The sequence below is a fragment of the Podarcis erhardii genome (assembly GCF_964252035.2).
Source record: "Podarcis erhardii genome assembly, chromosome: 5".
NCBI classification, from domain to species: domain Eukaryota; kingdom Metazoa; phylum Chordata; class Lepidosauria; order Squamata; family Lacertidae; genus Podarcis; species Podarcis erhardii.
The window spans coordinates 55,719,241-55,744,084 of record NC_138509.1 but is presented as its reverse complement, the minus strand read 5'-3'; the positions used below and the strand labels follow the sequence as shown (position 1 = coordinate 55,744,084).

The window sequence follows — 24,844 nt, the reverse complement described above, 5'->3', positions numbered from 1 at the left end:
CAGAAGCACATTCACCATAGTTGCACCACATATATGATCTTGCCTGGATCGGCTCATGACCACATGCACAGAAACTGATTGGCTGGCCTTAGAGTCAGTCAGGAGGATTTATTTCAAAGTAGGGCTGTGCACAGCGATTGGTCAGCCTTTGTGCCGCTCACAAAGTCAACTCCCCCTTATCGGAGTCAGTCTTGACAGACTCTAGGGTTGTGCGCTCATCTCACTCTAATGGCCGGGAGCCAGCGCTGTCCGCAGACACTTCCAGGTCACGTGGCCAGCGTGAAAAGCTGCATCTGGCAAGCCAGCACAGCGCACGGAACGCCGTTTACCTTCCCGCTAGTAAGCGGTTCCTATTTATCTACTTGCACCCGAGGGTGCTTTCGAACTGCTAGGTTGGCAGGCGCTGGGACCGAGCGACGGGAGCGCACCCCGCCGCGGGGATTCGAACCGCCGACCTTTCGATCGGCAAGTCCTAGGCACTGAGGCTTTAACCCACAGCGCCACCCGTGTCCCTACCTTTAGCTTTACCTAGGGCTGTGCACAGCGATTGGTCGGCCTTTGTGCCGCTCACAAAGTCAACTCCCCCTTATCGGAGCCAATTTTAAACTTTAAAAATAAAGCATCCATTTTTAAAGCAGAAAAACTTGCACAACCAACATAAAATAAAGCAAACAGTCCATCCAGAGCATGGTGTGGGGAGTGACAATCACCTTTCACTCTGGAACCAGGTATATGTATTAGTTAAGAATTGAATGTAGAAAGTGGGTGAAAGCAAAGCTTGTTCCTACTCCTGCTTCCGTGTTAGAATGGTCAGATGCAGATCAGGATGGGGCTCCTGTGCCTTTAATAGCTATGCAAAAGAAAATATTTATTTATCCAACAAAATTTATACACTGCTTACTCAAACTAAAGTCCTCTAAGCAGTTTCAAAAGGTGTAGTTTGTAATGCAAAATTCCTTCTTCTACACACATATTAAAAAGTCCAAAAAAATCCCCAGTCTTCTTTGACATCTGGCCTCCCTGTTCTATGTATATGCTTAAGCAACCCTTATTGCCCTGCATGTAGCAATATTTCCCTTTGGAGGATAAGAGAATTGCAGAAGGGTAGGCCCTCAGCTTTCGTCTATTAGCTGCGTCTGTGTGCACTTCCAGGCATGCTGTAGTTCAACTTCTGGTCCCAGCGTCTTCTCGGGTTCTTGGAGTATCAGGCCACAGGCCCACAAGAAGAGTGAAATGAAGAGTTGTGTGCAGGGCTGGCCCCAGGCACTTTGCCATCAGAGGCAGTGTGGCAAACAGCATCCCCAATCCCCAAGGCAATAGACACAGTCCCCAAGGCCGGTGAAGTTATTTTTGCAACCGAGGCAGGAAATGCAAAAATAATAAATAAATAAACCATTTGCTGCTCTTTAATGATGCCCCAAAGCTGCCTGAGGCAGCCACCTCATTCTGCCTAATATCAGGGCCAGTCCTAGCTGCAGGTGATGTTCCACAAGCCTGCGGTTCTTTCCTGACTGAACCAGATTCCCCCGCATCCCCGCAATGGATCTCATACCACACCACCAGCTGGACAGATGCAATTTATTTATTGTCTGCCTTCCACTCAGGGATGGTGGAAGGACCCAAATGAGAGTGTGGTGGGGGTGTCAGAAATGTGAATCCTTTCCCTCCTGGAAAAAAATTACTGCCAACCATATACAGTGGTACCTTTGGTTACGAACTTAATTCATTCCGGAGGTCCGTTCTTAACCTGAAACCGTTCTTAACCTAAGGTACCACTTTAGCTAGTGAGGCCTCCCACTGCTGCCGCGGTGCAATTTCTTTTCTCATCCTGAGGTAAAGTTCTTAACCCAAGGTACTACTTCCAGGTTAGCGGAGTCTGTAACCCAAAGTGTTTGTAACCCGAGGTACCACTGTAGTACCATTTCAGAACCTTGCCAGTCTAAATCAGTCCTCAGAATTGATTGCAAATGTAGGTATATGCTCCCTTCTCAAGAACATCCCTAGTATTCTCCTGCAGTGGAAGCTGAGTAGCAAGTGACAGGTAAGCTATCTTTTAGGGTTGATTGTTCTCCATGACAAATCTTGGGAGACCTGTACTAAATCTCCAAAAAGCCCCAGGGTGTTCTGGAACACAGTTTGAAACTGTATATAGCAGTGGAGTGCAGAAATAAATAGTATGTTAGGACTGCTGGTTTAAAGAAAGAAACTTAAAAGGTTATTACTCATGGCCGTTGAAGACATTCTGAGAAAAAGCTTACGATGTTGCCAACATGGGGTCAAAAGGTTAGCACACTAATATTAAAACTGACACCAACTCTTCTGGAGAAAAGGATGGAAGGAAGCAAAGCCTGAGAACAAAATCTATGTGACAACAAGATTTGCCATGCTGTTTTGTTTTATGATGTATTTTGTATTCTCATTTTGTATTTTTCTGTTGTGAACCGCCCTGGGATCCTTGAATGAGGAGCCGTATGCAAATTTAATAAATAATAACAACATACGGAAGGCCACAGGTTCCCAACCCCTGGCTTTGAGTCCCGGGCAGCAAATGTGGTCAAAGGGCAGAAGAAAATGGGGGGGGGGGACAGAGGACACCTGGGCTCAAATCTCACCACATCCACAGCTTTGCAGGATCTTTCAGTGGCAGTCCCCCTTATATAAAATGAGAATACTGCTCTGTCTTGCAAGGTTGCCACGTCAATGAAGTTTAACACGGTAAAACACTTTTGAAAGTGCTATGTAAACTTTTAATTGCAATGTTAAGGTTTTCTGTAACCAGAATGTGGATGTTTATAACGAGGGCATTGCATAACAATGATCAGCAAGCGTCTGGTGCCATGACAGCAACGCTTCAAGCTGACTTGGAAGGAAGTACAGCATTATAGCAAGCAATTATAGGTTTTATGGTAACATTTTTTTGTTTAATATGTCATTCAGCACTCAGCTGTTCATTGGAGCTCTATAAATAATCAAGACAATCTTAGGAGCAACATGCAAAGTTTCATATTCACCCTCCAAAAATCCCTGCAGCACTTTAACCCCTCCTGACACACTGTAAAATTCTTTATTTTCCAAACATTCTAAGAGGCTGTAAGTGAATGACTCTCTTTGCCACTTTAAAGAAAACCCACCTGGAACAGCAGGCGGAATCGAAAAGGCTGCTCTCCGCAAACTGATACACGGACAGAATGTGCAACAGAAAGCTGTTCAGTTATTTGCCTTTGCAATATTCTGATACTTCAGATGACTCTGTGGTCAAAATGTCAGCATAGGATAATGTACTGAATGGTTACATTTCAATTTTCTGCCTACGTAACATTCTTGTAGAAAGTCAGGCTGGCAGAGGAGGCAACTTCATTCCATACACAGAGCAGCTGCCTACTGGCTGATGGAAACCTTTGACTAAAATGTCCCTAAAACGATTCTTCAATCTGCTGTATCAAAGCTGAGTGAACAGGCAGTAAAACAGCACATGGGATTCAATGTAAGCTAGTTTGAAGTGGTGCAAAAAAAAAAATAAATCCTAGCTTATGGGGTTTAAAGTGGCAGTGACCAACCAGGAAAGAGATCCTGCAGTCATGGTGGAGAGCTCAATAAAAATGTTGACATATTGCGTGGCACTTCTGAGAGGGGTGAATTACATGTTAGAGATAATTAAGAAAGGGATTGAAAACCAAACTACCAATATCAAAATATATAGTAAAGTCACACTTGGAGGATTGTGAGGATGTTCTGGTCGCAACATCTGAAAAAGGATACTGTAGAGTTTTAAAGTGTTCCGAAAGGGGCAGACAAAATGACCATGGGGCTGGAACAACTCTCCTATTAGGAACTCAAGGTGCCAAATATGCTACCTACTACAGACAGCATTGTAGTAGAATACTTCATTAAACCATGTTTTGTTTCAGTACTCAGACTAAAACTTCCCTCCCAAGGCTAAATGCAGCTTCAAATCCCTGCCCAAATTGGAACTGTAGAAAAGGGCAAAGGCTTAACCCCATTCCCCACATGGCATGGTCCTCCCAATACTGACCTCTTCCCTTCCTGGCAGTTGCTGTTTGACAAACATTTATTGTCACATCTAGTTGGGGTTTCCCCAATGGAGTGCTGCTCCATTCATTTCTCCAGTGAAGAGGGGGGCTCCTTTCCTGTTGCCTCCCTTTCAGCCCAATGTTGATTACAGGAACTACTCCAGTGCCATTCCCCTGACCTACGGTGGTACACCCAAGAGGAAGCCATGAGAATTGAAGTCCAAAGCACTGGTGGAAAAGATCTAGCAAAGCATCCAAATACACACGCTGTCTTTCCAGGATTTTCCTCTCACACTGCTATTTGATCTCTTCTGCTAGCTTTCCCAAGCCACCCCTCTCTCCAGGCCATTTGAAATCTACCCAACATAACGGATGCAGCTCCCACGGAAATGGGACACAGCCAAATCTAGCATGGGAAATCATGATGCAATCTACTGACAGTAAAACAAACACACGTGTCTCAGTGTCTTGCAGTGATTGAATATCCAGAGTATAATGACCATCTAAAACTTATGTAGAAGGCCACACCCTGCACTGCCTGGAGTAGAAAGACACTGCATGCGAGAGTCAAATTCAGCAGAGGCCCAGTGTGCATATTAACCTATTACATGCTAAATCACCATGCAAGAAGAACCACTGGTATGAAAAGGCCACTAACAAGTGCAAGGGATGACTTCCAAACTCCTGAAAACTGGATAACTCATCTTCAAACTGGTCCCTTCTCTAAATATTTCATTCTGCATTTTGCTGTGAGTATGTATGCAATGGGTTCATTAAAACCCACTCCAGTGAGTCATTAGATACAGTTCATAAAATGCAAATCCAGCAAGCCAATGGAGCTGTGACGAAGAAATAACATTGCCGTAAGTGCACTTACATTAGGGGGTTGGAGCCAATGTTGCCCCTTCACCAATGACAGTAGTTCTTCTATCTGTCAAAGACTGTGCAGCAGAAAGACACATTTGGACCCAGTCCAGTCTTCTCATTTGGGTTAAACCTGTTATTCTATTTATTTAGTATTTTTCATATAAGAAACATAGTGGGTTGATAAACATTAATCTAAAAATCAGCCATAAGAACAGAAAGAGCTAAACATAAACCACCAATTAAAGCAGGGGTCCTCAACTTTCTTAAGCCTGGAGGCATATCTGGAAATCTAAGAAACTGCTTTGGGCACTACCCAAATACCAATTCCACAAGTGAAAATGGGGTAATGCTCCGAACGTCCCCCAAAGCAGCAGGCAAAACACCTACACACCCCAAGGAAATAAAACACAAACAAAAAAAGGAGACCACACTTCCCCACAAAAGAACAGGCAATGCTTCCACACACACACACACCAAATATTATTTTTTCTTATTTTTATAAAGAAAGACACTGGGTGGGGCAGGGAGTCTCGGCCGGCATGAAGAGATGCCCACGAGCATTGCATTAGGGATCCCAGCAGCCAGACCTCTCTGAAATATGTCTGGTGAACCAGTTTTTCGAAGGGGTACCTGTTAGGGGCATCTGCAGGCTTTTCAGGTAAATGGGTTCAACAAAATACAGGATGAACAGAGAAAGCTCATTCTACCACATCTGTCACAAAGAGTTTTAAGGAAGCAGATGGAGAGAAGAAAGCAGAAAAAAGCAGACAGTCTAGGCATAGACAGAAAGCCACAGATCCTGCCTTTTTCCTCCACATAAGGGAAGCCCAGAGCAGAAAGAATCCTATCTTTGTAAGACCATCGTTCTGCAGACATTGGAAAGGTAAGTATATACGCTAATGTTTGTACCTCTGGGAATATTGCTTTACAGGGACTTAAATTTAAAAGGCCCTACAGAATTTATTTTGAAAGATGCAGCCAGATGGTGCTCCTTCCGCCGAAACGCCTCCTGGGCATTAACCCTATCCCTCAATAACTACCAAGTAGTAAGGAAAACTACAGACTATGCAATGTCCTTTGGATACTACCTGCACACCAAGAAGACATTTTGCCTGTTCATTGAGTTTTTGGAGTGGTGTTAACTCTATTGTACTTTTTGCACATATATTTTCAGTAATGTTGTGAGCCGCCTTGAACTACCGTGGAAAGGTGGTATAAAAATGCTTTAAATAGAAACATTTAAATGCATGCGTCTCTAATAGTTGTCAAACGTGTAGACGTTAAGCTCTTTCAGGAATGTTGCAGGTCTCTGGTTGCCAGTGTCTTTTTCACTAACCTAGAGGACAAAAGTGCCCAGGGACAAAAGGATAAAAATAAAAGGGTGAATATGAATATGAAGGGGGGCTGAGGGGCTGCTGTTTCCAAATGGGAATGGGAGAAGGATGCATGTTGTTTGGCAGACACTTTCCACTGGTGGTTGGGTCCCCCTCCTCTCCCACTTATCAATGGGACCTTTCAAGACTCCTTCTCCCCTGATTGGAGACATCATTTCCTGTCCAACACACTAACCCCATTGATAACTTTAGCTTGATGGGAACTTTTCAAACCTAACAGGAAAGTCCGGGAGACTTACAAGAATACAGACAAGTTTTTTGTTTTTGTTTAAACGGAAAGAAAGTGCTTGGAACTAAGCACTGAACTGCAGAGGCAAATTATTTTCTAAACGTTGCTGTTATCAGTTTAGAAGTACTACCAACAAGATGCAGAGGAATCCAATGGCTTCGGGTCAGGGGTGAGGAACTTCAGGCCTGAGGGGGCAAATGTGGCCCACCAGCCCTCTGTATCTCATCCTCAGGACTCTCCTCAGGCCACACCCCTCCCCAGTTACAGCCCCTCTCCCATCCCTGGCTCTGCTTTGCACCATCTTTGGGGGGTTTTGCCTGACTGGAACATGTCCTTGACTTCTGCTAATGTTTCTTGCTTGCCTGGATGGAGTATAGAAAGAGGTGTGCGAGTATGTGTAGAAACTAGTCTACCATATACAGATAAAAATTAACATCCATTGCTCCCTCTTGCCTCTGGCCCCAGCTACCACTGACATGTGGCCCCCGGAAAGTTACCCAGATAAGAATGCAGCACTTGGACTGAGAAGGATTCCCAATCTGTGGCCTTGGTTTTTCTTCTCCATATTCAACTGACCACTTCAGCCAATGAGTGCCAACAGGAAGAAATGCAGAGATGGACTTGCCCTCTCAGCCTTTCTATAATTCACAGAAGGCATACAAGATATAATTCTGGGGTCATAAAACTGGCCAGGGGAAAGGCAGCACACATTTATGGGAGAAGATGCTGGATGGAGCTGTTCCTGCTGAGACGTTTGTGGGAGTTCCTTGGTTCCCAACACTGGACAGCTGCTTTCAAATGGACATCCCTAGATGGGCTCTGAAAGAACAGAGCCTTCTCGGTTTTCAAAATCTGAGGCCATATTAATTCACTCCTTGCAAGCACAGCATGATGAACACTGTCTATCTTGATATGCCTTTGATGCGCTCATCTAACTATAGAAACACTTGCAAACTACAGCAGTCTGAATTATGAACAGGCACATCCCTTTACCACAGGCTTTTGACAGAGATCAAAGCTTCCTCCAAACTGTAATCTTACCAACTGTATACTACCAGTACTACATCACTTCTTTCTCATGAGTCACATCTTAGTTATTTCCTGTTTCCACAGAAAGAAATAGCCACAGTGACCTGATTAGGACATATCACTACAGATATCACCAGTGGCAATTGTTCCCTTTCACATGAATGCTGTGGCAGATATGAAGGCAAGCCTGTATCTATTGAGAGGGGCTTCCAAGGCTGGTTGTTCTCCCAGCTATGTGAAATGGGACCACTGACTATTTCTGCTTCATGGCAGGAAACTGTTTCCTGATATACCAGTAACTACAATTTAAGGAATGGGTTGTATAGAAACAACAACAACAACACTGAGCAAACAGAAGCATTACTCCAATCATCTTTGAAAAATTAGAATACAAGGAATTGGGGACTCATGTTGCGGCTGCTCAGTTCTCCAGAGTTGCCTTTCAGTTTCTGGCTAGCACAGTCAGGACAGGGGTGGGGACTCTCAGGGCTGGATGTGGCCCTCTAGGCAGATATCTGTTTGGCCCTCAGAACTCTCCCTATGCTATGCTCCTCACTGACCCTGCTTTGCACCTAAGCATTTTGACTGGCTGAATATACCATTGAAATCTGATTGTGCTTCTTGCTTATCTGAATGAAGGATAGAGAGGTGTGTGTGAATGTGCGCAGAAAGTAGCCTACTGTAGAGAGGTAAAAATTTGCATTCATTGCTCCTCCCACTTTTGCCTTTGGCCCTGCCCACCACTGGCACATGACCCTTGAAGGGACTGATGACCCTCGGGATGAAAAAGTTCTGGTTTAGACTTCCGGGTTGGCGCCATCGTCAAATGGCGGAGTTTCTCCGACTGGAGGAATGGGCTCCGTGAAAATTGGGTCTTCCCACCGCGGCGAAGGTGGGGACCCGCTAGAAACCCCAGGCGGAGGAGCCTGGGGATGTGGGGTTCGGCGGAGCACCGAGAGCGCCTCCCCTACTTGCCGGGAAACCCTTTTTTGGGGCTCCGGAGTGAAGTGGGGTGAGCAGCGTGGTGCAATCGAACCGACTGCTACTTTCACGGAGGGAAGCCGCATAGCCATCGACGGAGAGCGCCGACTTTTTCTTGATGACATTTGGACTCTAAACAAGTACCCGTGAGTAAAAAGGGAGGATTGGATTAAGAAAAAAAAATCTTTTGAATTAGATACGAAGCGGGAAGGTATAAAAAGGAAGTCTGCCTCCCGTTTTTGTAAACAGACTGAAGCAAAGATTATACAAACTAATTAGCCTTGAATTTGATTCAAAGATTGAAATTTCCGGCACTTATGACCATTAAAACCCCCTTGTCGGCAGGAGGAAAGGGGGTAAAAGAATTTTGACTATATAATCCTGCAGATAGAAAGTAAAGGATTAAATTTCCATTGCCCCCAACCTGGGGACGGGACGTCAGGACAGATTCTTTGAAGGAAACGGACTTGGACAGATAGAAATAAAAGAGAAACAAATAGACTTTAATGTCGCTTTCTGCTTGTGCTTATTGCAAGGAAACAAAGTATTGGAAAATTGAAAGTAAATTCTCCTTTGTTTGATACATTTTAAAGATGGAGGTTAACAGAAGTTTTGCCCTCTAGAGGGAGTTTGTTAGTTTCTTTGTTGCAGCTCACAAAGAGACATAACAGCCGTGGAAATCAGCGTGAGACCAGATATCTGACCTTGACTAAAAATGAGCAGGAAGGAAGTTTTTCTTGCTGCCCTTCTTAAAGTGGATGCTATCCTGCAGAAGCTGCAGGAAGGTATGAACTTGGTAGATGAGAAACTGGATGCCATGTCTGCGGTAGCTAGAAAGTATGGATTGACAGGAGAAGAAGAGAGTGAAACCTTACAACAATTGACCCAGGAAACTGACTTAAAGCAAACTCAAGGGCAGTGGGAGATGGGAGAGACTGCTATTATACCTCAAAAGTCGCAAAATGAGAGACCTAACGCCGTTGAATCCAAAGGGTGTCTGCAAACTTCTGGAGTTAAGGGGACTCTTAGCTCTAGTGGGACTGTGAAACAAGAGAACAAGTATTTTTGGAGCAACCACTGTTTGGATTACAAATTTTACAATGGGGAGTGGAACTGGGGGGAATGGAATAACCTGATAAATGAAAATGGAGACTATGACTGTATGGAACTTCCCAGGGATCCACTCCCCAAGGAGAAGGGGAAGAAAGTACGAAAGACTTCAACAAGGGACAAGAAAGTGTCGTATCATAACCAGGAGCAAGAAAATCTGCAGAGGTGGCATGGAAGTGACTTGAGTGCCTCAGACATTAGAACACCGGACTGAAAATTAAGATTAAAGGGAAGAAAGGACAGACGTAACCCGAAACCAGGAAGAAAGGGACGATGGACAAAACTAAAATTGAACTTTCTTTTATATATTTGGCTATTTCTGAGTAACATTTGTGAAATAATAGACTGTGGCGGAAAGGAAATAATTGGCTTTAGTAGAAAGATTCGAAGATAATAAGTATAAATATAATTTAAAGTCTAAATTTAAAGGTATATGGTGTTGAAAGTAAAGATAAAGTTAAAGGTAATATTGATAAATTTGAAATAGATTGTTAAGATAAACTATTCTCTTTTTTTATAAATATGGGAAGAATTTGCTGAAACAATGATTAAATTGGAATACAAAAAAGGGAGGTATGAGGAAGTCTAAGACACAAGATAATGAAATGAAGTTATTTTGAATCTTGTTTATTTTTTTCTCTTTTTTCTTTTTTCTTTTGCCCTTTTTTCTGTTTTTGTTGATTTGTTCTAAATGTTTTTGTATTTTGAAAATCTGAATAAATATTATTCTTAAAAAAAAAAAGGTTCTGGTTTAGAAGATATAAAGTGCATAAGCTGATGGCTTGAAGCTGATGAACGCCAAGGATCTTGAGTGTGTTGGAGATGACTAAGAAATTACTTCAGTGCACATTGTTCAAGGAAGAGAAACTGTGGGGAAGTTAATGAGAAGAGGCAGAACATTACAATGATAAAATGTCAGCAGAATCACAACTAGGAAGGCAAAGTCTAAGAGAAACAACTTCTAGAAATTGGCTGAAGGCACACTCTGGACACCTTGTCGAAAAGTACAGGAAGAAACTAAATACAGGCAGCTTCTGCTATCCACCCACTCATTATCCGCAAATTCATTTATCTGAACACAAATAATTATGCCCAAACCTCACTAGATGCACAACTGATTCCGATATCTGAACAGCCAAAGTTTGCCCACTTCCTTACTTGTTGTGCATTGCTGGTCAACAGCACCTATTTTCAGGCAGAAACCATGGAGAGTTGGAAGGGGGAGAGTAATTGGACAAATCAGAGAGCGGAAGAGATTGGGCAAATCAGTATTTCCTTTGTCTCTCTTTTGCTGGTGGGCTGCAGCCATTTTAGGAGGAACTCAAGGCAGGAGGCAGGGGAGTAAGGAGTAGATATGTTTTCATAGGAAATAATGGTAATCGTCAGCTCATTATGCAAACACTCACCTGACAAACAATTTTTTGGGGATGCATTTTGTTGGGGGGGCCTACGTGTACCGCCCACCAGGGAAGACCAACGGAGCAGCACAATAAACCAAGATCTTCCTCAATGAACACCAGGACAACTTATCTCTTCTTAAGCCCAGAACCACTTCATCTTCTAAATACTTTTGACTGTGATTTCTCTCATAATGTAAAATCTGCCACACCCTCAGAAGGCAATAAACGTATAAGGCATGTTTTATTGGGTGGCACCATTAGACAATGTAGGAAATCAATATCATGCATACCATCTCTATAGCCATGAGTAAAATTATTCCATTACCTGTAGGTCAAAGAACTTGCTGTATCTGCGGTAGATTGTCTGGCAACTTGAGTCTGACCATGTTACATTTATGATATATACCTGCAGGGGAGAAAGGAAACAATCTGTCATTCAAATCATCATTCTAGTATGCAAAACTGTGGCTTTGAAGGCAATGTGATTCAGAGGCTAATTCAGATGATGATTGTGTTTGTATACGCAAGGATTGTTTCAAGCTCTGAAATTCTTCATAAGACAAATTTCATAATTTTCCTGGTAATTACTTGCTCACTTATAAATGACTTGCTTATTAAGGAGAAACAGAGTTCCTGAGTAATCAGGCAGAGCCACTCACTTGCTAGATGGGAAAAGAATGGAGGAACATACCAGTGCTGTGAAAAGACTCCTGAAAACATAATGGTGATGATGATAATTATTATTTATATGCCACCCATCTGACTGGGTTTACCCAGCCACTCAGGGTGGCTTCCAACCAACTGGAACACAGAAAACATCAAACATTAAAAACTTGTATACAGTGCTGCCTTCAGATGTCTTCTAAAAGTCAGATAGTTATTTATCTCCTTGACATCTGATGGGATGTCAAGAGTAAGCGCCACTACCAAGAAGGCCCTTTGCCTTAAGACCAATCCACACATTCTAAACCCAAAACCACCAGTCATGTGACTGCTCCACGTGCAATTTCTGAAATATAACTTTGATCACATGGGATCTCCAGGGCAACACACGCCAGAAATGTGTGATCTAATCATAGGTGCCATCTCCTCGGAGCCCTGGGTACCCAAGCATCCACAAAATTTCCCATATAGGGGCTGGGCACCCACAAAATGTGGGAGCAGGTCACAGGCACCACACTCTGTGGAAAGAGTGCAAAGTTCGGGGGAAGGGGGAGAGATGGCAGAGTTCAGGCAGGGGTGGAAGAGAGTGTGGAGTTGAGTGGAGAGTGCGGAGTTTGGGCAGGAGGGGTCCAGTCACTTCTGCGCCATTGGAGCTCGTGCCCAACCCCGCTACAATGTCATGATGCCACAGCAAGTGTCATGACTTCACAGCGTGTGTCTCATGACATCATGGTGTGGGCGGAGCATGCTGGGCACCCAGAGTGTGGGGCCCAAGGCAATGGCGTTGGACCTAAAGACTGGTAATCAAACAATTAATAGTATCAGACATTACAGCCTCTGTGTGGAAACCTGTCACAAACAAGCAGACATAGCTACCATAACCTTCTGTTCCAGAAAGCAGAGCAAGTCTCTTCTAAGATAGCACCTACATGTTCTGTGTAAAAAATAATTTAAAAAAATTTAAAGAGGGGAGGGGAAAACCTGATTGAAATCCTATCATCAGTTAAAAGGAGAGCAAATTTAATCAATCGGTTAATCTAAGATCAACAATCAGTTGACTAAACAATGCAACTCTAGTTGTTGTTGATATTTAATGAGTTTTCTACACACTGTTAAAGGTCAGTTGAGTGCTTCCAGATTAAGGCCACAGCTACTGAAAACTGACTGACTGCTGTGTCCTCAGAATGACTTGTTGGGCTTTCCCAGAGATAACAAAAGATAAGGATCTGGAAGGAGGAAATCAAAAAGGCTGGAGTGCAGGGAGCAAACTTCATCTCTCAGCTTCAAGTGCTGCTTAGCTGCAGAGATTCACACTCCTCTGCAGGATCTGTAAATGTCAGGCTGCTTTTCTGAGATTGTCTTTCTGGATAAATAGGCTGAGGTTCCCTATCCTCCCTGTCCTGCACACCAGTTGGTCTCTCTGAGCTCTGGGGCAAAGCAATTGCTTGCAGGCTTTGAAAGATAAAAGGCAGTACATTCAATATCTGCAGCTTAAGGGAGGGGAAAACCCCAAGAACACACTTCTTTTCTTTATCTCTTTTCATTGCACTTAAACTGTTAAGGGGGGAAATGAAGAACTTTCTAATTCAGTATGTGATAACCATCTTCTGGTTTCTATATAAATAAAACCACTTACTATTCCAATAGCATGGGGAAATGTTGACATCTCCCCAGCAGAATCATTGTGGCTTTGTCTCCCTTAACCTGCTGTGATTTGGGTAGTCTCTATTTCCCAGCACTGCCTTAACCAATAGTCTGTGTTTCTATAATAAAAACTACAGTTGCTGTTAATAAACATCCCTTCTGGAAGCCTTTTAAGCAGCTTGCCTGGTGAGTAGAAAAATACGGTGAGCGTAGAACTCAGCTGAACATTATGTAATATTCCAACACACACACACACACACACACACACACACACTTACTTTCTATCACCTCTCCTGCCCCAAATGTGCTTGCAAGACCACAAGTACTTGAAATCTGCAACTGGTGCACAGTGTCTCCAGCATTGACCTCCCACTATTTTACTGTATTTTTTAAAAATAATGCTTTTATTGTTAACTGTTCCAGCCTATTTCATATGAAACAATTCGTAAACAAGCCACTTCGTGTAGCTCAGTAGCACAGCAAATGCCAGTGACAGTCAGTATAGACAACGCCAAGCTAGATCGACTAATGATATGACTTGGTATAAGACAGCTTACCATGTCCCAGTGCCTATTTTTCCATGGATTCCTGTAACTGAACCTAGGCAATGAAGTAGCAGAAGCAGGTGCCTTAAGTGCAACATGCAAGACATTGCTCTATTGTCTAGGCAACAGCAGAAGGCCATGGGCCTAGTTGTCATTTACCAGACTCACCCAATTAATAGGGTGACCATGTGGCCTCCTTTAGAGAAGACAGTCCAGTCCTAAGAAGCCATAAAAGCAGGAGTCTTGAAGTTTCCCATCAGCAGTTAGCACCAGGAGATCAGACTAAGCAGGTGTGCATATCACCTGGCTACAGTCCTCCCTACTGTGGTGAGATGAACTGTACAGTGGTACCTCGGGTTAAGAACTTAATTCGTTCCGGAGTTCTGTTCTTAACCTGAAACTGTTCTTAACCTGAGGTACCACTTTAGCTAATGGGGCCTCCCCCCACCGCTACATCGCCAACGAGCAATTTCTGTTCTCATCCTTAAGCAAAGTTCTTAACCTGAGGTACTATTTCTGGGTTAGCGGAGTCTGTAACCTGAAGCGTATGTAACCTGAAGTGTCTGTAACCCGAGGTACCACTGTACTTCTGTTTGAATTATTGTTATTTCTAAATGGGCATCTATACATTAGTATATGCACAGTTTATGCAGATCTACATCTGCTCCCCCCCTTTTTGGGGGGTGATGTGTAAGTAGCCACCCTAGCAATCAAGAATACACCATTATTAGAAGCAGAATGGAAGATTAGAAAGCCACTAGCATTGTCAAAACACCCAAACTGCATAGCAGTACCTCAAGCTCTGAAATTGCCTCAGGAATTTTGCTGAAGGATGCAGTAAAAATCCCCTGCATCAATAAATAAAGCCAAGATGAGAATGAAGTCCTACTGTGTTAAATTGGGCTTAATCCTTAATACGTATAGGCTTGTAGCTTACCCCCTCACAACCTGCTACTTCAATGCGTGCTGTAACTGCAAAGGCTGCAGATTCACTGGATGTATCCAACTCAGTTCTACTCAGAGGCCACATTCAAACCATACCATTTAAAGCACCATGAGACCACTTTAAACAGTCATGGCTTCGCCCAAAGGATTCTGGGAGCTAAAGTCTGTTAAGGGAGTTGCTGAGAGTTGTGAGGCAACCTCTGCTCACTTCACAGAGTTAAAATTGTCCTTGTGGTTTCATAATCAATCCCTCTTCAACACTAATGTCTCACACTGAATGTAACTGATCGACTCTACGACACCCCCCCCCAAAAAAGAGAGAAAACAGATACTTTTGTAACCAAACAATATGAAAATTAATTTTTTAAAAAGAAAATCAATCCCTCTTTACACAGAACTCTGAGAACTGCAGGTCTGGGAGGGGAATAGAGGCCTCCTGTTAACTCTCAGAACTGGTGACAGGGGGGAGGGAAGCCGTGAGGTAAATGTGGCTGGAGTTGAGCCATTGAAATGAATGTACCAAAGTTAGTCATGGCCATTAATGACCATTAATGTACCAAAGTTGGTCATGATCATTAATTTAAATGGGTCTACTCTGTGTATGGCTAACACAACCCATTGCCTGCAAAATTTACTGCATTTTACCATACAGAAAAGGTATTGTCTTGGCAAAATGCTTGCAGCTTGTGCACTGCAACTGGGAAACAAATACTCATTGACTTTTTAAAAAATGGTTGTGCGGAAAGGCCCTTAGAAGGATTCTGAAAGATAGTGTTGAAATATATTAGGAACTAGGATGTCAGTTGCGAAGTATTCGTTTAACAGCGGCTCTGCTAACCCCTGAGTGATGTATCAAACACAGTAAAAGATTTTACTACCACCATATAATGTTGCGTCCCCCTCTTTGCTGTCTACAGAGGGCAACAAGATGAATAAATTATCCTATGCGAAATCATAAAGAATCCACTTAAAGGGCCGTTAGGTGGGAGTTCATTATAAAAAGCATTGTTTTCTCTGGAAAGTACCCAGCTTTCTTTGACACAGATCCAGAGGATAACGTGACATCATGTCCTAATGTCAACTTCTGCTCTTTTGAAGAAGATACCTTGTTTTCTGCATTAAAAAGGAAGCACTGCATTAGGAGGGGTTATCTGTTCCCTCGGCAAGAGAACATCAAATCCTCCTTCCTCCATTGGGAAACTCTAAAATAATAGTCAATACATAAGCACATATAAGCAATTTGTTGGCTCAACAATTGCATCAGTGGCTAATCCTACTTATAAACAAGCCAAGAAGTGTTATATTTCACAAAGATATGATTCTTTCGAACAGCATTAAACCTGGGGTCCTCAGTAGCTTGTCAGGTGGTATCAGGAATTCATTTCAGCAATACAGTGGTATCTCGGGCTAAGAACTTAATTCGTTCTGGAGGTCTGTTCTTAACCTGAAACTATTCTTAACCTGAAGCACCACTTTAGCTAATGGGGCCTCCTACTGCCGCTGTGCCGCCGGCGTGCAATTTCTGTTCTCATCCCGAAGCAAAGTTCTTAACCTGAGGTACTATTTCTGGGTTAGCAGAGTCTGTAACCTGAAGCATATGTAACCCGAGGTACCACTGTAATGGTCTCAGGGCAAATATGAAGGGTGCGTATACTGTATCAATCTTAACAAAACAAATTCCTTCCAGTAGCACCTTAAAGACCAACTAAGTCAGTTCTTGGTATGAGCTTTCGTGTGCATGCACACTTCTTCAGATACTCTTCTTCAGTGTATCTGAAGAAGTGTGCATGCACACGAAAGCTCATACCAAGAACTGACTTAGTTGGTCTTTAAGGTGCTACTGGAAGGAATTTGTTTTGTTTTGACTATGGCAGACCAACACGGCTACCTATCTGTAACTGTATCAATCTTAGTTATAGCTATCAAATGTACAGTTTGTATTTCATGCTCACACATTAAATACTTTTAGTGTGTGCTCTTATCTTTGAAAAATCAAGATGTGTTCACAAGCTTTTCTTGGTTCTCTAGCCAGCCAAATTGTACGGCCTCATCCTAAAATCAACACACTTAATGTAGTTTATATGAACATGAAAATCTTGCAGCATTGACTCTTAACCTTGCAGCTGACCTCCAGATGCAGTGCCCTATAAGTGGACCCAGGGCCTGGGAAAGAAAAAAATAACAGTATAGTCTCCAAAGTCCCTCAGGCCTCTGTCAAACAATGCTAAGTCTCTGGGGCCTTCCTTGCTTCAGAAGAGTGAGAATTCTTCAAGGGGTGCCTTGGTGAGTGAGGGACTGTTTCCCTCCCTTTCTGAGCAGAAAGGAAAAGAAAGTTCATGTAAGCTCCAAGACCCCAAGATTCACAAAACTCAAAACTGTTGGCTGTGACACTTCTAATTTTGGCTTACAGCAAAGGGAAAATATAGCAGTGCACCCGATTGTTCTTGCTCTCACTATAATGATTTAAATCTGTCACAGCCATAAAAGAGATAAAGCTTCAATAAAGCAGCAAATCACTATGTGTGCCTTTGATCATCTGCCATGCAGGTCATAAATCTAGATGACTAACAAGTGCTAAACTGTTAGACTTTTAACTCAAATATCAACAACTCACAGACTGTGGATCTAGAGGCGACAGCATACAGTAAGTATTAGTAGAACAGAAATTTATACATATAAATATATTCACACCTTACATGTCCATAGCTGTCCAGGTATGGCAATCACTTACTGAAATTGCCCCTTGACTAGAAATGTTCATTTCAAACTATAGGCTGAAATCCCATTAGCAAAGATTTGCTATCGGCTCCCTCCAGCACAAGGAGGCTAAAATTTGCTACACTATGTACATCCTGCATGACATAATACAAGGTTGAAGAAAAATATTCATTCCTGGGGTGTGGTCTTACGGCACATGAGATCACAGCCTTGCTGAAACTAAGCAGGTCTGGTCAGTGGCTGGTTGGGTGCCCACTAGCAACTTCTGGAGGACCTCTAAGCAAAGGGTTAAAAAAAAAGAGGTCTTATCCATGTTCTCCCAATATCTAATCCAAAGAACCCCAACCCTCTGGTGCAGCTTTTGAGGGTACACATTGGACTTCAGAGATAAGGAAGGAGATGTTTTGTTACACAAGCAGAAGTCTCACACAAGTGGAACTATGGTACTGGATGCAAACCAGTATGCGTAGGTCTACTTCTGAAACTGAAACCCAAAGGTTGAATCACTCTTGGGACTTGCTCACAGATCATAAACACAAAAACAGAAGATGGTTTGTAATGATTTGTCATTATATCTGCTCCTGTCACTGTTTACCAGAAACTTCTCCTTTCAGGCATTCATATAGTGAGCACATAGACACCTCTCAGATCTGAATGGTGTGACATTCTACATGAATAGCTTAGCACCTGAGAACAGCTGCCACACAGAGCGCTTTAAACATACCTCCATATGTTTGGAAGACATATATGCCAATATTAAGGGCGGCTTTTTACCATTTACAAAATATACAAAAGCATGTGTTTAATCAAAAAAATCAAAAAAATGCTGCAAACAGGAAATGGTTTGCAGGTAAAACAATAATGTACAAGTAATGAGATAATATTACAACAATTCAACCCAACAGGTTAAATGCCCATTGGAATAAACATGTCTTAGCTGGGTGCTGAAAAGCTAAGAGAAAGGAGGCTGACTGGAACTTCCACAGGAGGGAGCTTCATAACATAGGTGGAGAAGGCCCTCACCTACATACCAGAACCTCTGGGGTCGCCTCTCTCTCTTAAGAAAGTTTCTTTGAATAAGCTTCTGCATCCTGCCCAAGCTTTCTCTTTCCAGTAGAGAAAGGCACAAGGTACAATGAAAGTGTATGTTCTGGGCTTTTTAGAGAAAAGGCAAGTAAGGGGTGGCATGATATAAGTTTATAAACTTAGGTGCAGAGCAGAGAATGTGGGTAACAATAGAACTTTTGGACATCCAGTGAAATAGAACATTGGAAGTTTCAGGACAGATAAAAAGTACTTATTCGTGCAGTGCAGTTAAACTATGGCACTCGCTCTCACAGGAGGAAGTGATGCCAACCTACTTGGATGGCTTTATAAGAGGATACAACAAATTAATAGAGGTTAATTGGCTATGAGTCATGATAGTTATGTTCTACCTCCACTGTGAAAGGCAGTATTCTTTGAATGTCATTTGCTGGGAATTGCATGTAGGTAGAAAGATCAGCAATGGGCAAACTCCATTAACCTCCCCTCTATTAAATGGTAGATATAGGAGAAGAGATTTCTAATGAAAGAAGGCACAGTTCAAAGAGGAAGATTTTAGAGATGGGGAAATAAATGGCCTTGGTGTAGGGGGCTGAATGTAGTTACATAGCAGCCATAGGAGATTGGGTAGCCATCACTTGAGCAAACATTAGCTAGACTTTCTGATTACTCAAGCTGAAAGAGCACTTCTTTCCCCCCCCCTCATAGAATTGCAACAGATTTGCTATCAAGCTGATAGTAAACAAAGAGACAAAAGAGTGGTGATCTGTAGGTGACATATTTGCATGGTTTGTTTTGAGTAGGTGCTGCAATTAGTACTTTGTGGGATACAAAATGTTTTTACACAGGAGGTGGCACGTCACCTTGGAAAGGCGCTTTTATAGCCTTGCTGAAGGATGAGTCTTGCGACTAGAACTGGACTTGAAAGGACAAAAATCAAGTGTTGACATTCCAGGAGGATTTAGAGACATGTGGCCCTTGCTTGGAGCTCTCTAAGCTCAATGCTCTTATGATTGATTGATTGATTGATTGATTGATTATTTATTTATTTATTTATTTATTTATGAATGAATGATTTTCATTTATAACAAACCAGAAAGAAAGAAAGAAAGAAAGAAAGAAAGAATTCTTATCTTTCAGTCTTCAACTTCCTTCCCCCTCTTTCTGTGGTTCCATAAATTTGTTCTCTTTCTTTTGCCCTACATATCCCAATTAACTCTATTTATTTCTTTTCTCATCTATTTCCTATACGTTTTAGAAACTGCAAATTTTTACAATAATCCTGGATTATAGCAGGAATGCTTTTCTGATCTTAACGTTCACTTTACAAATAAAACACCAATATATACTGTCAGACAGCTACAGAAATGTTGTGTCATCTTGACAAAGTCCAAATTGGAGCATGTCTGCCAAAAGTGCTGCAAAGCTTTGTTTGACTTTCGGTGGCTAATGTTAAGCCAGTGCAAGCAAATTCTGGCCCAAAACTGTAATCTGAAAGAGTATCCTATATTAGTGGGAATGTTATTCTATTGCTTTATCACCACCACCGTCATCATCACCACCAACACTAAGCCATTCGGAGGAGGTGGGTTAGGAATCTAAAACATTTATGTTCATTTCACACTACATTATGAGCTGCTAGTGATTGGTGCAATCTCCATCCTAAATTTTCTATGACTGACTAACTACAGAAAACCAGTTTCCAAGCTATAAAACCAAATGCTACTTATTACCTGAGCACACCAAAACAAACACTTTTTCTCTGATAAAGCAACATCTGCTATACCTGTCAGAGCCCTTTGTATCCTTCAGCCAATCTAATTCCTTTTATTTTCTTACTTGAATGCCTATTCAAACACATCATTGACTTGCAAATCTCCTCATCTGAGAACATTGGCCTAGCACAATTTGGAAGTGAGTTCTGCAACTCAGGAATGAAGCCAAGGGCTTCAGTTTCCCAGTTCGTCAACTTAAAGGTACTTAAATGAGGTGTAATATTTAAATGCAACAAACCACAATTTAATACTGTCATAGTTCCTCCTCCTCTTCCACCACCACCACCACCCCAGCAACACACAAATATGTCAAGTGGTAATCAAAACCTGGGATCACTCTGATCAACTTGGCAAAGTGCAGTCCTCCATCACTAAGGTACAGGGTAGATGGCAGAACTGCTAGAGCCCACGTCTTGCATGCAGAAGGATCAGCCCCTGGCATCTTCAGCCAAAAGAACATGCAGTAGCAAGGACTTACTGCCCACTGACAGTCAGAACAGACCAGTGGTCTTCAACTGGTGCCTTGAGACCCACTACTGGGTGAGTTACAGGCTGCATTCACACAGAGACTTACTCCATTTGCCTGATGTTTCCATAACTGTTAATTTCTACATTATATTTGAGCTTTCACATGGTGCAAAAGCCACTTCTGGAAATCTAGCAGAATATATAGCATACATTTCCACATTAATTGCTTCCAGGAAAAAATCTATTTGCAGCCCCCTTAACCCAAAAAATAATGAGAGTACAGAGACGAATTTTGGGGCATTATATCAGCATTCAATTCTTTCCTGCTGTTTTTATGGGGGAATCACGGGGAAACAGAAGCATGCATGTGTGAAAAGGGTGGAGGAGTAGAGACGGGTGTTTGCTGCTAAGTCACAACTCACCCACTGGTGTAAATGAAATTTAAAGAAACAGGCTGGTGTTATCAGTCAAAACGCAATAGGCGCTGGAGTTTGAAAGGAAGGTTAGAAAATGGGACAGAAGAGCTAGCATTATAACCAGTGAAACTAACACAATCTTTCCCAGACCTGAATGCAACCACAGTCTAACCTAAGATACCGTAGGTTATAACCACACAAACATTAAAATTAAGGAATGAGTCCTCAAATGCATGTTTCTGCTGAATGGGGGGCCTGGGTCTAAAAAGGCTAGAAAGCTCAGTAGTAGACACTGGGCTAGCTGGAACAATGGCATTCCTCAGTGCAAGGCAGCTTCACATGTTTATCACATTGACTCAGACAACCTTGGGACACCTCTTCAGAATTTCCAGTTAGTGTCCAGTTTCCAACTGAGTCATATTTTAACGCATAGTTCTGCTACATAAATGTGCATACACAAGGGAAGCAGGGAAAAGAGAGAGAGCATTCACTGTGCCTGTCTGTTTTCTGCAAGGACTGAAAAATAACTTCAAATTCTCAAATGGTATGTTCCAGAATAGGCATCCCCAACCTTCAGCCCTCCAGATGTTTGGACTACAATTCCCATCATCCCTGACCACTGGTCCTGTTAGCTAGGGATCATGGGAGTTGTAGGCCAAAACATCTGAAGGGCCACAGGTTGGGGATGCCTGCCCCAGAATATGCACCCTCTCTAAGCCATGCAGAGAATGAAGTAAGTGCATTCATTTATATCCTATTTCCAAATACAGTTCAGACACAGAAGCAAAACTAAAAAGACAAATACGAGGTATGAGACATTCCCATGCATAGCTTCACCACTGTTTTGTCATATTTTGAAAAACAATATCACAAGTCTGTTCAGTTGGTGTCTGTCACAACAGGCTTCCTTAGTTATGGACTATCAATTCTGTGATCTCTGTTCTCTTGCTTGCATAAAACAATTGAAGCACTCCAACAACTTGTAGATTGCAGGCTGCATTCTAATGGCTCACTTCAGGCTTAGCAGCAGCAAACTATTTATCTGGAAATGAAAGGACGTGTCCTTTAATCTTTCTGACGGAGGTGAAAATCAAATGTTTCAGAAAACTGTTGCTGTGTGACTTTGCATGCAGAGCAAAGGGGAAATCCATCTGCAGTTCCAGTGTCTATGTGCATAAGAGGGAAGGTTTGCGGCATTTATTTCTGCCTCCACCATGCTTTTTTTTTTTTAACTACAGTCCTGGTGCTCCTGAAGGAGGCCTGGTTGATGATATTTTGAAGGAATATCTTACTACTTGGTTCAGAATCGTAGCCTTATCTATACCTGCTGAACATGCAAAATGTAGGCTGCAATTCTAAACCTGGGGTTAGGAGCAAAACCGAGGCCTTCCCAATACAGAATAATACCTCTTGATTGCTGCAATGTGTTATAGGTAGGGCTGCCTCTGAAGATGGTTCGGAAACTGGTTTGTGCAGAATTTGACAGCCAGGTTGCGCACCAGGGAAAGATGGTTTGAGAATATTACACCTATCCTGGCTCAACTGCATTGGCTGCCAAGTTGTTTATGGGCCCAATTCAACGTGCTAATTTTGACCTATAAAGCCTTAAATGGCTCAGGGGAGCAATATTTCAAGGACCGCCTCTCACCATATGAACCAACCCAGACCCTGCAATCATCATCTGAGGTCCTTCTTCGTGTGCCTCCTCCAAGAGGTCCAGAAGGTGGCAACACAAGAATGGGCCTTTTTTGTGGTGGCGGCCTGTTTCTGCAATGTTCTCCCCAGGGAGACTCACATGGCACCTTCAATACATATATTTAGGTGCCAGGCCATTCTCTCCCCCCGCCCTATAACCAGGCCTTTGACTGATTAACATTCTATGGCCTTTTAAAAAATAATAATGGGGGGGTATTGGTTTTGTTTTATGTATTTTGTGTTCTCGTGTTTAATTTTATGTTGTGAACAGCCCCGTGATTTTCAGATGAAGGGCAGTACAGTTTACAAATTAAATAAATATAAATAACTAATAATAGACTTGTGTACATTCAACCAAAGTCAACAAGCACGCTTTAAATGCATCAGTGAGATCCCTTTTTGAAACCTGGTAGAAGAAAAAACTTATCAGATGAGCAGTTTGCCAAAATCAGGTTTCTAAAAGAGCACTTCAACGTGCACAAACCAGTTTGCAGTTCACTTGAATACTTAGTGATATAAAAAGGCAGTTGACCTACATGGCATGTAGAGAAATTAGCTCAATCATGCCAGAGGATCTTGTTACTTCCCTCTGGCTCTCTTTCCTCTCCAATTCATGGACCTCCCTGCAAACCAATCAGCAATAAACATCCCAGTAGCAGCAGAACATTAGATGAAGCAAATTCGCAGTGCAATCCCATTTGCTTGTGCATATATGTTCCACTATGTTCAACGATGCTCATAGGACTGCAGCCTACAATTTCCCACAGTGCCCTGGAGTACCTGACAAAGTGTCCCCAGCCTGGTGTCCTCTAGATGTTTCAGACTACAACTACTAGGCTCTTACTGGAGGAGAACTACCACCAGGTAAATCCACTAGAGGGCTACCTGCAAGAGAGGAGCTCATTACTGGGTGTTATATTGAGCACCTCTCCACACTCCAGAGTTCGCTCTCAGCTGTGAGAAAAAACATTTGGGGAGAGGGGCTGCAGAGCAGTGCATTACTAGCAGATGGGCTCTGTCCTCCTCACCTGCAAGCCCCTTTTTGCTTTTGAAATCAGGCACCACCCCTTCTTTCAACATATGTGACACAAGCCCAACTAGAAACATGAATTTAATGCTGTCAATATCTCATTTGGCTCTGTGTTGGGAACAGGTGCATTTGCACTAGAAATAAATCATGTAGTTAGCCCTTATTGGGCCTACCTTCAAAGGGCTTGTGGCATGGATTAGTTTGCCCTACTCATCTGATCTGCACATGTCCTCCTCAGTTGACTGGACAGTAGTCCATTATACCCCACTGTAGAGTGGATATTTCAAACCATTTGCCCATCACAAAGGAGGAACCAGTTTGGATCATATTCTTCATAAAAGACCCAAGGTATTACAGCTCATAATGGAAGCTCTCTTGCAGATATGTCAAATCCATGGTTCTTGGCAGGATATCCAAGCACCTGTTGTTCTTGCTGAAAGCAAGTCCCCCCCCCCCAAAAAAAAAATCGTCCAAAGTTTTGTGGACTTTGTACTTGGAGGGAGCTCTTGGGAAAGTGCCTTGATGAGAAATCCCATTCTGCTGCAAAGCATTCTGGGCAATATTCTAGGGGCCTAGAGCACATAGTCAAGTTCATGGGGGGGAAGGATATCAGCCTCACTGATGTCCTGCTTGAACTGACAGCGTGGCATAGATCGCACCAAATATTTTCACACAATTGCACATGAAGCGTTGAGTGAAGCTTGTCCGCCATTCCTTGGATTCTCTCTGAGGAACGCCGATAAGCTTCTGAGGAACCCCTGGTTCCCTGGAACACAGTGCGAAAGTGCCTGTCACAGAGCGTGAAAGATGAGCCTTGCTTGCTGAGGCAGTCGGCCAGCGTTTTAGTGCCCCAGCTATTT

At 42.7% G+C, this 24,844-nt stretch overlaps 1 protein-coding gene across 6 annotated transcripts in view; it reads right to left on the bottom strand.

The window, feature by feature from the left end:
* Window positions 1-24,844, bottom strand: part of SH3PXD2A (SH3 and PX domains 2A) — a 259,240-nt gene that overhangs the window by 214,326 nt on the left and 20,070 nt on the right. For 3 of the 6 annotated variants that reach the window (XM_081863403.1, XM_081863404.1, XM_081863407.1), the window contains one exon: window positions 11,367-11,447. In XM_081863403.1, coding sequence (XP_081719529.1) covers window positions 11,367-11,447 — 81 coding nt within the window. Of the gene's footprint in view, window positions 1-11,366; window positions 11,448-13,340; window positions 13,360-14,830; window positions 15,029-24,844 lie in introns of those variants that run through there. The other 3 variants (XM_081863397.1, XM_081863405.1, XM_081863406.1) reach the window with 2 other exon arrangements.